Source organism: Sander lucioperca, chromosome 1 (genome assembly GCF_008315115.2).
Source record: "Sander lucioperca isolate FBNREF2018 chromosome 1, SLUC_FBN_1.2, whole genome shotgun sequence".
NCBI lineage: Eukaryota > Metazoa > Chordata > Actinopteri > Perciformes > Percidae > Sander > Sander lucioperca.
In genome coordinates, this window is record NC_050173.1 from 12,249,759 (window position 1) to 12,264,653 (window position 14,895).

General features: G+C 40.2%; 1 protein-coding gene across 1 annotated transcript; it reads left to right on the forward strand.

The window, feature by feature from the left end:
- Positions 1 to 8,776: 8,776 nt before the first annotated feature.
- LOC116035012 (ubiquitin-conjugating enzyme E2 G1-like) lies at positions 8,777 to 14,374 on the forward strand. Its single transcript, XM_031277887.2, has 6 exons — positions 8,777 to 9,188; positions 9,665 to 9,767; positions 9,870 to 9,967; positions 12,340 to 12,518; positions 13,073 to 13,183; positions 13,341 to 14,374. The coding sequence occupies exons 1-5, from the start codon at positions 9,146 to 9,148 to the stop codon at positions 13,157 to 13,159; spliced, it is 510 nt and encodes a 169-aa protein (XP_031133747.1). The 5' UTR covers positions 8,777 to 9,145; the 3' UTR covers positions 13,160 to 13,183; positions 13,341 to 14,374.
- The last annotated feature ends 521 nt before the right edge of the window (positions 14,375 to 14,895 follow it).

The window sequence follows — 14,895 nt, forward strand, 5'->3', positions numbered from 1 at the left end:
CTGCAGTATAGGCTGCTCTTGGGTGTGTTTGTCTTGCTAGATTGTACAGAAAATTGCACGCTCAGCGACCTTCTCTGGATAGAAAAAAGAGATAAATAGGTAAACTGTCAAACAATTCAAATCACAGAAGTTGCAAGTTATAGTCTTAAACCCATCCATATTTGAAGACACAGACACCTTTTCATTTAAAATGTGAGTCACACTGCCATCTATTGAAAGGTAACATCAACCGTACATCTGCTGCATTGGACCTTTTGAAGTGAAAGTGAATCTATCTGTCTTTCTACTCCTCATTCTCTTGTTCTTTTTATTCATCTATATATTATGGCAATTATACATCCCTGTGTGCTTTTATTTCACATCACAACAGATTTCTAAGTATTATTTATATTAATCCCCCTTTTCTTTTGAAGTCAATTCTGTGGCAACTACAGATACGATTATGAAAACATGACTGTTGCCTATTCCCAGAGATGTTTATCTTCTTTGCTGGCGGTTGAGTGGTGAGATGGGTGACATGCAATCTTCTATAATAAACACAATAATGAATTACATTACAGAATAAATACATTTTTTTCCAACCCAAAGAAAATTCAGTTCCTTAAATAAATACCTAAAAACAGCAAATGAGCCATTTTGATGTTGTTGTTGGAGACAGTATTGTATGTGTGTGTATTGTTAGTATTTTATAAAGATAATGGTGTTGACGTGAGCCAATACAAAGCGGCTCAGGTTAACTGATGGCTGCTGGGTCTTTATATTTGTAGCTGTGATAAAGTCTATATAGAGTTTATATCATAATCAGTCTTATTTGAAAGAAGGTGTGGCATGACAATGCAAATAGTGAGGAAATACTGACGTTTTTTTTTTTGTTTTTTTTTTCGCACATGCGCAGTAGCTAGGTAAGCACTGCTAGCTAGTCAGTTGCAGAGTATGAGCGCGTGCCACGCTAGCAGCTAGGTGAGCATATAATGTGTGTTACAAAGTGACGAGCATTCGTCACGGAAGTAAAGGCTGGACTACAATAGAGCTGTTTGGAGCAGTTTGTGAACAGTGTTTTCTGTTGGAGATGGCAATTCCCTTTGGGGTGGACTTTGGGCTTTTTCACTTTGTAAACCTATAACGTGCACAAAAAGATACATAACACTAAAAAGGAAAGGGAAAAAGCCAAAAAGCATAATATGAGCACTTTAAAGCTTCAATGAATCCCCCTCTATGTCTCTCTCCATGGTGCTGAAAACATTCAAACAGTTCTACAGCATACAGCCCATCCCTTTCCTTCAGTGAGCCTCGTTAAGTGATACAATTCATTACATAAAAGAAGTGAGCCCCTTCAGGTCAGAATCAGAATTTACTTTATAGTCATTGTAAGTACATACAATGAAATTAAAAGTGCTACTCTATGGTGCAAACATCCTCAGCTAAGAAAAGAAAAGCAAGGGATGAATTGAAGTTAAAATTAAATGGTCTCTTTACAACCAACCAAGTGCTAAAATGATTAAATTCCACGTGAAAATGTCTTTCATAACCTTGATAAAGTTTAAATTCAAAACATTTCAATTCTAAACAGAGGCCACTGGTTCAATACATTCTGATAAATAAAGCTACATTTAATGAATAATGGTTGAGGAATTAGTCCACATCGATCACCTTATTCAGTCTAGAAATGTTGTTGTATGGATGTCTGCTGAAACATACTTTAATTGTGTTCTCATTGGCTGGCCAGAAACAGTCAAGCCAGTAATTGGGACTCCTGAGCATAGAAACTGCCGTACTTGTAGATGCACTTCACAAACACTGCAAGAGGGAAGGTCAGGGGTCACTTAAATCAATAATTTTCTTTCTGCTGGTGCTTGAATGTGCGTTGCGAATTTCATGGCAACAGTTTTGATATATGTGTGTCAAGTTTTATAAAAACAAACAAATGGAGATAAGCACACTGTCTCTGCACCTCTGAGATTTTAATCTTTTAATTACTTCACCTGGCTTCCTAAATAATAAGGTGTATATAGCTCAAAATCCCCAGTGGACTGGAAAAAAACAAGCACTGTTGGTTCCAACCTGCAAATAGTTGTGACCCCTTTTACAACTATCATAGTCCCAGGAGAGTGAGTAATCCCACTAGCTCTCGGTTTAACAACCTTTCTGCTAATTGCTTTAGCAACATGACAATGACTTTCTCCGACCATGCTACTTTGCAGTTTCATGAGTAGTATCCCATTTCCACTAATATAAATAATTAATGAATTAAGAAAAGTTACACTTACTATTTACAAAGATGCAGTCTGTTTAACTAAAAAAAAGGTTATGTCTACATACATTATAGCATCAACTGTGAAAAAATAGCGTCTTTTTAACACCCAAGTTTAACAACTTTACATCAAAATATCAATACAATATCAGCAACAGACTGCATTAAACAAGACAGTTTGCAATGGGTAAGTATAAAAGACTACAGTGACATTGCCAGCACATATGGGCAGAATATTTTGCTAACAATACCTCTTTTGATTACTGGCGACATGAACAAACTTAGAGAAACAAGCCATCAGGCGCATGTGGACAGGGTTAATTCACAAAGTCAACTAAGATTTCTGCAGTTCACTCGACAAGAAATGAAAAACAACAGCACACAGGGTCAGATTCACAGGTGAGACCATAGTTTGTGCACAACGTTGGGAATTAACTTTGATCATATTTCCATGTTGAGTAACACTCGAATCAGCAAATGCTGATCCACCTGGACTATTTTTTATGAACAGCAGTGCCTTAAACTTGTTTCTGCCTTAAAGCTATAGTGCGCGACTATTCCATATTATTGAATGTCTGTTACATTCAAGCCATTGACAAATTAGTTGATTCAAAGCTAATTAAGCCTATCAGCTCCACAAAACTGTCTCTCTATTTCTCAGTATGGCTATGTTTACAAAATGGTGTAGTACGGCGACTTCCGCTCGCAGCAGCTCGAGTGATGCGTTTTACGTCACTGCTGAGAAAGGACAACAACAGCGTTCAGCTATGGAGACGAAAAGAACTGCTGCAACAGGTGAAGGCATGGCTGAAAACCCAAAGTGCGCCCACAAAATGTTTCAGTCGTTGATTGTACTGCTAAGAAAAGACCTACATGTTTATCAGAAGGACTACAATCCCAAAAAGAAAGTGACCGACGGCTCAGACACGGATGTCGCCTTACTGCTCTTTAACAGGTTAGTAATGGGTTTTATAACTTATTAGGAGTAGGAATTATTGCTATTTAATTTACTGACGGATGCGCCAACAGTGTTGTTGTCATTACTTAGAATTCCTCATGGGGACGACAGAAACTATGCACTATAGCTTTAAATCCCTTATAACAGTTGTTCCCAAACTTTTTCATGTCAAGGACCCCTAATATGGCACAAATTATTTCATTTTCATTTGCTTCATTTATATAGCACTTTAAAAGCAAACAAGTTGCACCAAAGTGCTTCACAAAGACAACCACATATGTATACAAACATAAAACACACATATATACACATACTGGTTTTCTTTCCTTTTATTTTATATGTATCAAATAAAAGAAAGAAAGAAAGAAAGAAAACTGGGTAAACACAGAGAATAAAAGTGCATCATAAGGTGCGTCTTAAAAACATCCGCAGACTCAGCCTGTCTAATGGCTTCTGGCAGGCTATTTCAGAGCCAAGGAGCCAGTGCAGAAAAGGCCCTATCCTTTGCCTTTTTTTTTCATGACCGGGGCAGTCCACATACCACGATGGGCTGATCTGAGGGTTGTGTTGATGCTGTAGGGATTGAGAAGTTCTGATATATATATATATATATATATATATATATATATATATATATATATATATATATATATATATATATATGTGCAGGGGCGAGACCATAGAGTGATTTGTAGACAATTAAGAGGGTTTTGAAGTTTATCCTGAAGTGAACAGGGAGCCAGTGTCAGGAGGCAAGGACAGGGATAATGTGGTCTTGTTTCTTTGTCATTGTTATTAACTGGGCGCCTGCATTTTGGACTAGTTGTAATGTGGAAATGGTAGCCTGGGAAATGCCGAGGTAGAAGGAATTACAATAATCCAGGCTGGATGATGTTAGTGCATGAATGATTATTTCTAGATCAGAGGGTGATATGAAATGTCTAATTTTGGAGATGGTCCTGAGTTGGAAGAAACTGGACCTGACAACGGAATTTACATGCCTATTAAAACTGAGATTACCATCAAATATAACACCACAGACCCCTATTTAATAAGATTTTTTCTCAGGGTCCCCCATCTAATAGGATCTTTGCTTTTAGATGTTTTATTGCAGAAAGTGTGTCAGTTTAGGGGTCCTTGACGTGAAAAGGTTTGGGAACCACTGCCCTATAACATTCAAAGATCCAGTGTTACCCACTGAGTTCAGAGAGCCAAGCTCTTTATGAGCATCACACAAACTCTTATGTTTAGACAAGGAAGGTGAAAAGAACATTCAGACAGTAAATCTCTGGGACCATAAAGACATTAAGTAGTTTGTGTGATATGTCCAATCCTAAATTATAGGAGACAATGTGACATTTAGCTGCTTGGTATTCAGGTTACACATGCCTGACAAAAATGTTTGAAAATGGTTGTGTTCTAAGCTGGTAATAAAATGGCCTTCACTGTAAGTCATCCCTAGTTCTGACACAATCTATCTTTAACCAGGCTGAAACAAAAGTAAATAATTCAATTCATTTCTCAGAGCTGTTCATAATCTCCCACTAGATCTTTTTTTTTTTCATCAGACCTTTATGACATTTTCGTAAAAATACAGGGATTATATATCTGATTTTCAGGTTTCAGGCTTCTACAGGTACAATTCAATCACAGGTAGTGTGCACTTTTCAAGCCACTTCTAATCTTACATTTCATTGTAAATTCTCAAGGAAAGAGGTGTAGGTCAGCAACTTGTTCTCTTTCTTAGTTTAAAGAATATCAATAGCGTACTCCAATGTGGTTTCGACCTCAGAACGGCAATGAGACAGCTCTAATCAATGCAACAAATTACCTGCTATTAGCCACTAACCAGGGCTCTGTGTCTTTTCCCCCTTAGGTTTCAGTGCAATCTTTGAAAATGTGCACAGAGGCAAATGCATGCAGCTTTATTTAACATCAATGTGCTCTATCACTGCCTAATGATACAGCATTTAATAGCATAATTACCTTATACAACTGAGACCAGCATATATAGTAAGTATAGCTTCTGTCTTATGCCAGTGGTATTGTTAGCATTCATCCATCCACCCATCCACCCATTTTCAGCCCCTTATCCAGGGCTGTATGGCAAGGTAGTCAAGATGTTCCTCTCTCCAGCACTGTTTTCCAGCTCCTCCTGGTGATCCTAAGGTGTTCCCAAGCCAGCTAAGAACTATAATCTCTTTAGTGTGTTTTGGGTCCACCATGGGGTCTCCTACCAGTTGGACGTGCCCGGAAAACCCCTAAATCGAAGGCGCCCAGACCTTTCCAATGCCCAAACTACCTCAACTTCCTGATGTCAGAGCTCCTTACCCAGAGTGAGCCCAGTCTTATACATCCATTTCCCAGCCATCCTACAGAGGAAAGTCATTTTAGCTGCTTGTATCCGCAATCTCATTCTTTCGGTCACAACTCAAAGCTCATGACCATATGGGTTAGAACGTAGATAAATTGAAAGCTTTGCCTTCTAGTTTAGTTCCCTGTCCACTACACCGGGCCTGGAACAATGCTCACGTTATTGCTTACGCTGCACCATTCCGCCTGTCAACCTCATGCTCCATTTTACCCTCAATCGTGAGCAAGACCCTAAGATACTTATTCCTTTGCTCGGGGCACTAACTCTCTCCCAAGGTGGAGCAATCCACATGTAGACTGGATGAGACAACTCTAGTGACCCCTTTAGTAACCCTGCAAGGGTAAAGAGCTGGCCCACTGTTCCACGACCACATTTCCCAAAAACCCATCTCTGTTTACATTTTACAGATAGAGGCCTGCCCTTGACATCTTTCTTTCTTTCTTTCTTTTTTGAAGTTTCTGAAGTCTGCAGAGCTGCAAGATGATGTGGGAAATGTGGAAATGGATCAAATTCAAAAAGCTTTTTGAAAAACATGAAAATATCATCCTCAAGACCAACCCAAGTAGGAAGACCTCCTGAAACATATTTGATTAGAAGTCTTTTCTTTGCATTTATTATGGGTGCCCGTGGGCAAAAGACAAACAAGTCAGTAAAAGACCTGAGGTGACTGGAGTGCTGGTTGAAGCAACAGAATAGTTGCTGGAGGATTCACAGTGTGTATGTATGTATGGTATGTTGTATATTTTGCTGCTAATGGGCAACACATTAAAAGATTTGTTGATATTTTTGAGTATAAAGTGGTTATTTTACAGTTTGTTGAACCCTGTTTGGAGGAATGAAACGTGTGATAATGTAGATGGTAAAAGGAATAAAGCCATGGGGAGCTGTGAGAAAATATCCAGTAGAATAAATAAAGGTAGAGCATAAGAGGTTAAGAGCAGTGGCCAGAAAACTATAATTAAATCTACTAAAGCGTTGGAGGTTGTGAAACATGAGTGGTGAAAGCATGGTTGGTCAAATAAGTGTATTAGAATACAAACAAGTGTTATAAGAAGGGGGCACTACCACATGTAATGTCTGAAGTCTTATTAAAGGGTGTCAGGAGGATGAGGAGTAAAATGTTAAGGAAACCCAATGTGTGATAAATTAGAAAAGCTCTGATCCATACTTGTATTTTTTTGCTGGACAACTGCACGGGTCAATACAAAGCTGAATCTTTTAAGTAATGAATGACCTTAGCAATGGGATGTTTGAGATGATGTAGTGTTAAAATGTCAAGGGGAAAACATGCAGTATTTTCATTTTAAAACCAGAAAAGCATGTCACATACCCAGGTTTATACAGGCCAATTGAGTTGGCAGCTGTTATGTTTAAGATCATGGAGTGGGTAGTAAATGTTTACAAGCTCCAGAAGCAAGGTTGGTTCAGAGAAATTATTTGTGGTTTAATTTCTCTACCAGTATGTGTTAAAACATGCTGGAGACATACAAGCTAAAGGGAGATAGATAAGAGGGCAGGGGCGTTACTTTGGGTTGAACATGGGGAGGGGGGGGTTGAGATCTCCACCTATCTTGCAAGGCCGTTTGTTTCATCATTGGGAGAACACATTCTGACCGGGGGTGCTGGGGGTTCTTGGGGGTCCACCCCCCAGGAAATTTTGAGCATCAAACACTTAATTTCCTGCATTCTGGTGAATTCTCCTGCAACAAGTTGTGCCTTTTCTGCATCAAGTTATGGTGAAAATGTCTTAATTTATGTATAAATATTATTATTATTATTGTTATAATTGTTAACATGTGTTAACATCCCACGTGTTTCGGGATGTTTTTTAAACCGTTGTAATATTTTGCATTCATCATTATGATACAATATTTGGGAGGGGGGGGGGGTTTGCACTGGCCAGTTTGGATTATTGGGGGGGGTTGTAACCCCCCATTCCCCCCCCCCCTTGTTTTGCTAAGGCAAAAAGCACAATACATGTTACATATTGGAAATACTATTAAGCTTTAGGTTCACCCAGAGAAACCAGAAGAAAAAATGGTAAAGGCATCTTTGTGAGGACAGCACGTGAGGAAGTGGATGTACTTGGGTTGATTGAGGTAGCGAAAGGTCACACAACCTGGCCCTGTATTACAACATGGCTGTTATCAAATCCTGAAATACAGTATATCTATCAGTACTGGAGAAGATAAGGAGGGGAGATTATGAAAAGCCAAATGATGATTAGGTTTTGAAAAGCCTACAGGAGTATAGCACCTGCAGGTTTTTTTACAGATAGATTTGTAGTACAATTTGTTTAGAAAAGGCTGCTGCCAGAGGGCTTGTCAGTTTTCACCAGAGTAAGACATGTAACAAACAGGTATATTCTTCAGCCGATGCACTGACAGCACTGCTAGAGGGATGATCTCTGGTCAAGCCTGACGTCGTTTGGAGCTTTTAATGGCACTGAATTGAGTGGATACAGGAAGTGCTTTTGTATTTTTAGAGATTGAAGCACATGTAGGCGTGGATGAGGTTGTGGATGTAGCAGGGGAAGGGGAATAGAGTGAGATGAAGTGGATTTGAAAGCTGCCTTAGAGGGATCTGAAAGTGATAAATGAGGGGATAAAACAACAAGAAAATGGCAGAGGGAGTAGGGGGGGACACTTTGTAGGTAAGCAATGAGGCAATAAAGATAATTAAGACTGAGACACTGTTTTATAGGCTACATGGAGTTTAGCTCAGGGATTTGCTCCCATTTGAGGCAGGCAATAACACATGGGTTTTAGTCTGCGTTTCATACCAAAGATGTTTGATGCACTGGAGGTCAGAGTTCTGTGCAGGCAGGGGGCAGGGCCATAGTCACAAGTTTCTAACAAATAGGATTTTTCATGTTCGGTTTATTTACTGTTTAATCTGTTTTCTGTCAAGTTAATTTACCGAGATGATGATCTAAATGTTGTTAACGCCTTCTTCGCATTACCAGGAATATAACTGTGGTGGGATCATACTGATTTATTGTAGTTTTAAATGTTGGCTTTATGTTGCTGCATTTTCTACACAAGTCTACACCTCGAGATGCAAATACTGAACATGTAGTATTCATTACAAACTGTTTGTGGCAGTAATGCACCAATGGGGGAATAGCCAGCTGCGGAGCCACACGAAGAAGAAAAGACAGCGTTAGATTTAGCCCAGGATTAGGCCTGAACGTTAGTACTTCGTGAGCTGTGTGAGTAATACATTCCACGCTCTTTTGCCAAAATCAACAGCCCTATATCCTAGCGAAGGCCCTAGGTTTGAAACTAACTTTCATTTAATTGGACCTTATTGGGGACTGGGGACAGTATAACGTCTGAAAGAAAGGCGTGCCTGAGAGTTTGTACCGAGGGCAATTTACCTCTCACCGTTTTTTTTCACTTATGTTATTGGTCTTGTCAGAGAGCAGAGAGACGGAGGAGAAACGTGGACGGTTTGTTTTAGCTGTATTAGCTGCCCAATGTTAAATTTAACCGTGTTCACAGTTAGTTGGCGTTAATAAATACCAATAACGGGGTTAAACATTTATAACGTTGGCTATAACATGACGGGACAGTCCTCGTTGTTACTACGTAAACAATTAGCAGGTAAGTTGGCTAACGTTAACGATAATTGTTGCTACTAGAGCTTATTTTACGGTAACGTTATATTAGCTAAGTTATCACATCAGAGCAGCCGCTGCGTTTCATTTGACCGTTTACGTAACTGTTACATATGCGGCTAGTGACAACAAAGTTGAAATGCACGTGTAACGTCACAGATAGCCCGACTATGACTAAGGCTAGCTGACTGTTGCTCAATAACCACTGAAGGCATTTCAAAATCACCACACACACAAGCCAGTGCATACGTTTGGATATTCAGCTGCCAGCTAAGCATTAATTGCCAGGTGTCTTTTCGTCAGTCTACTTGTCATTACGTTACTTGCACATCAGCTAATTTGATTCACTTAGCTACACGCCCAGGTTGATATACTTTGTGTGACAAAAACCGATTTACTCCACCGCGCCGTGGAGATAGGTCTGGTAATGCGAGACTAGACTAACTGCAACTTAAATTTCAGAGCTCAACAAGAACCCAGTGGAAGGCTTTTCTGCGGGTCTTGTGGATGATGATGACATCTATCAGTGGGAAGTGGTCGTCATTGGACCTCAGGACACATTGTTGTGAGAGAAATCATTTGCCCGTGAACTTACCTTGATTTGTAGCTGAGCTGTTCACTCATAATACCCAGTGTGCATATTTACACCATCCTCTTTATTTTTCAGTGAAGGAGGTTTCTTCAAAGCCACCTTAACCTTCCCCCGTAACTACCCTTTGAGGCCTCCCAAGATGAAGTTCATCACAGAAATCTGGCATCCAAATGGTAAGGACCAGCGGTGTAGTCTATGTGATACGCAGGTATACGCAGTATACCCACTAAGAAAGTTCCAGGATTTCCATAATACCCACTTAAACCTACATTGTGTAATTTTTTGAGTTGATTCTTAGCAAAAACCCCTTTGTTCTTTCACAAATATGTGTTCATTCATGTGTAATTACTTCCACCAACTAATCAAAGTATTCTCGTAAGCGTGGAATCTGCCATTCAGAATACATAGGAGCGAGTCGCTTGAATGACGGCCGCCATGTTGCGCCTCCATCTTTAAAATACATTAGCCAAAGAGGGACATACCTCCGCCTTTCGCGCTTTTACACTCAGTGGCACCGTGACGAATGCCAGCCAGGAGATTACTCGCCAGGGAAGCGAAAAAGAGAATTAAAACGATGACGCGACAGGCAAAGCAATAAGACCAAAGTTAATACTGGAGTGGCTAGAACAGCTGCGTGTAAACAACAGAGATACTAAGAGCTAATTTTGGGTTCGGCCACCGTAGGAGTAGCCTGGTTGACACCAGACCCTTCTCAGTTGTAACTGAGAGTGGGTCTGGGAAAGGTTCATTGACAGTTCATTTCCAAAGGGGCGTCACCAACGGACGCCGCTCAAATGCCTCTGGGCGCATTGGATAGTCCAACCAATCAGACCAACGATCCGGGTAACGCTGCGCTTCGGTAGCCGTCATGTTGAATGTAAACAAAAAGCTGCTCGCCGTCGCTGCGCTATCGTCGTTGCGTAAAGCCCGCCTCAACGGTTGTGATTGGTGTAAAGCCCGCCTCAGCGGTTGTGATCGGTGTAAAGGCCGCCTCAGCGGTTGTGATTGGTGCCTTGATTTTGGGGACATTAGAAATGGGCTTGAATGGGCTCTTCGCCAGACTGACTTGCAGAGCAAATCTCAAATTTGCGGGAAGTTCGTCAGGGTTTACCCAGGCTATCGTAGGAGTGAAACCGCGCTCGGAATTGGAAGGGCTAGAAAGTAATATTCAGTTGGTTGTCGTATACAATTTCACCGCTAGATGGGAGAAATTCTTCCACAATGTAGCTTTAAAAATGCTCAATGACACGCAACAACATACTTTCCATTATATTTTTGATAGATTTTGAATTTTCATCTATGTTTTTCTTCTTCACATAGGCTAAATAAAGGTATTGCCACCGTAAATTGGTGCATAAAAGGGTATCTGAATACAGGAAATGAAGTTGTTGATGCTCAAAACTTCCCTGGGGGAGGACACCCAGACCCCCCACTTTGATATGCCCCCCACCCTCCCCCAAAGGCAGATTCTGGCCAATACACAGTGCAGTATACCCACTACAATACATTAGACTACACCACTGTTAAGGACTTACTTACCAGGCCACTGTATCTCTAATTAATCTGTATTAAAGAAAGTATTCAGTAATTAATTTTTTTTGTCTGCAGTTGGTGTGAAAACATATTAGGGTAGCCTATGTAAATACTGTTGTTACATGCTTAACTGTGCATTACAATCCCTCAGACGTTTATATTCCATTGATCAACATTATTGTACCATGATTCTGTTAATTAGTATCTTTAATCATGTGTGTAAATCAATTTTTGGCCTCTTTTCGGGGAAATGGACTCAATTTTCTTTACTCTGGTCTGAATCAGTTGATGAGTTTGTAAACTTGGAGCGTTTTCCCGTTGGTAAAATGCATCACTACAAACCACGTGAGAACGTTTACTCAGCTTATTGGTCAGATGTGTCAGGGGCGGGAGCAAGAAAGTAAGTACATGAGGAAGGTCCTGTGTTCTGAGCTAGTGCATATTTCTGTAACATTCCTATTCAATTCTCCGGCTAGCTGCTACTACGACGCAAGCTGCTACAGTTTGCATGCTCTGCTGCATCCCAGAATGCAAAGCACACCTGGCTTCAGGAGCCGTTGAGCTCAAACTTGCATAGCTTGGAGTACAACTGGGTCGGATCACATTCCCACCACAAACAAACCGCTCCAGAGTTTGTTTGGGACTGGACCGAGACCACCTCCTCTAAAGAGTCTCGGTGTGGTTGTTTGGGTCAGCACCTGAGTGCGATTACTGTGTTCACACCTGCCTAAAGGAATCGCACCAAGGGGGAAACCAAACCAGAGTCTGATTTAACCAGACTTAAAGCGCAGGTGAGAAAACCCCCTTAAACAGTGGCCACTGGTGGCTGTGAGTATATTAGTTTACAGATAGTAGTTCTCTGGTAAAGGTCCCTTGACAAAAGTCTCTTACTGTAACTGGCTTCATAATTAAATGTATTAGGCTTGAGTTTTGCAGAGTGCAGAGTAGTATCTCATCTATTGCCTTAGTACAAACGTGTCAGTAATCTGTTAAATTTTTTTTTTTCTGCCAGTGGCAAAAAATGGCGATGTCTGCATCTCCATCCTGCATGAACCTGGCGAGGACAAGTATGGCTATGAGAAGCCTGAAGAGCGCTGGCTGCCAATCCACACAGTGGAGACCATCATGATCAGTGTTATCTCCATGTTGGCAGACCCCAATGGAGACTCTCCTGCCAACGTAGATGCAGCTGTAAGTGTCCACTGTCATATAAGAACGATCTCAAGCTAGGGTTAGTTTGTAGATTTTTTTTCTTTTTTTTTGATACACACACACACACACACATTCCACTCCATTATAGACAGAATACCAGCTGAGATCAGTTGCATTGTTATTTTAATCAGGGCAGCATTTTTCAGATTACATTATGTGCTTACATAATTGCCAAAGGGTTCTCCAATTTTTTCTCAGTTAGCCTTTTAAAATGATATCAGATTAGTAAACAGAATGTGCCTTTGGAACATTGGATGAATGGTTGCTGATAATGGACAATGTAGATATTGCATTAATGATCAGCCACTTCTTTCTACAACATTGGAGAACCCTTTTGCAATTATGTAAGCACATAATGTAATCTGAAAACTGCTGCCCTGGTTAAAAAAAAACAATGCAACTGATCTCAGTTATTTTTAAATGAAGTAAATATCTATCAGCTTAGCTGTGTTGGGTGGTAGTTATAAACAAAGCACAAGCTAATGAGATTGTTGATTTTTTTTAAAAAAAATTTTAAATGTTATATCCTGCAGAAAGAGTGGCGAGAGGATCCTAAGGGAGTTTTTAAGAAAAAGGTGGCACGCTGTGTGCGGAGGAGTCAAGAGATGGCGTATGACTAAGGCCTCACTCCAGCCATCAACACAGTGAGTACAACCACCTATCAGGATTCATTGTAGTGTAATCACACACAGTTAGTTACTGTTGCTCATTTGGCGGATGTCTTTACTTGTAAAACAATATCATTATAGTGCTGTAGCTTTACACAGCATTAACCAAACCAAGATGTTGATTTTGTTTCAGGTTGGAACTGCACAGGGGATTTGACAACTGGTTACACTTAAGTCGGCTAGATGACCATGGGGCACAACTTTGTCAACATCAACTAGCCACCCAAACAAGAAAAAGACTTGCAGGAAAAAAGTTTCTAAACCCATATATCTCTACTAATTTGTGTCTTGCAGTTTGAGTGTTGATATTTATAAATCTTGCTGAAGGGCAGTGGCATTCATGCTGCCAAAAGTTCCATTTTACTTTTTTCCATTTTCCACCATCAGTTGCACAAGACACATGGCATCAGCATTTTTACTCGCAGGAAGATGCATTATACAGCCTAATACTTTCTTTGTTATGTACATACTCATCACATTTTAGGAGTCATCCCCTTTGATAAATGCACCATTAGACCCCGATCAGACAGTGTTTGAGCAGCCCGGGGCAGATTTTTGTAGGCTAATTGTTTTAAATGAAAGTGAAGCGTTTTGCTCGCTGCTTTTGCGTTGATGAGCGCATTGCTTTTTTTTTTTTTTTTTTTGCAAGAGCGCCCTGAACTCCTCGAGTTGAAAAGAACTTCAACTCGGTGCTGAAAAAATGCCCCACGTCATTTAACTTCACAGCAAAATAACAAACAAATGCGCTCTGTCTGATCGCGGCCTTATTTAGTTTACTTTATATTTACCTATTTATTTAGAGCGCGACTATTTAGTGTGTTTTAAGATGCATATTGTCTGTAATGGAGTTTTTTTTATTTTCAACCTGCCACACTGAGCCATCCAGTCTACAGTTATTTCATCAATGATGCAGTATTTGTACTCTTTGAAGAGATGGAAATACAGACATTGGCTCTAATTTCCCTGCACAGCCAAAGTGTTCTGCAGAGAAAGTGGTCCCTCTCTACATGAGGGGGCAAACTTATCACCCAGCGCTGCCTTAACTTTGACTGCCAGCGAAGGAAACTTATCTTCAATAAGGACTGCATCTGAAGGCTTGTTTTGAATCCAGAAAAACTATTGTGGACAAACCAAAGAGAATGCACCAATAAATATATTTTTAATGAACATGCTACATTGTTTACTTATGTAAATATAAACTGCGTTTGCCCTTGCTTGGAAGAACTGTCTGAACATTTTTGAACACTGCAAGTGTATAGAGAAAATGCATTCACCTTGCCTATGGGAGAGTTTTGTTTTTTTTTTTCCCCAAGAGGCCATTTTGGCAGTCACGAGGAAAAGCATGGGTGTAAATAGAATTCCATTTAGCTGTGTCAGTTTCAGGGTCCTGGTATTTATTGCGCATGTGGCCTCACTCTGTTAATTGGAACACTTAAAAGGAACGGAGCCATTTTTCCTACTATAACAAGTCAAATAGTTTGTTGTTGTAAAAGCCTATACCACCCACAACATTATCTGCTGATCAAGTGACTTTATAGAGCTAAACAGGAATAGCTATAGTATGCTTAGTATGGGCATGATGAGTAATAGGTATGCAGTGGCACCCACTTTAAGTCTATCAAGTTTTTATATTGTGAAAACAAGTAAACCTTGTGGATGTGTGTGAGGGATTGGTGAAATGTTTCTAC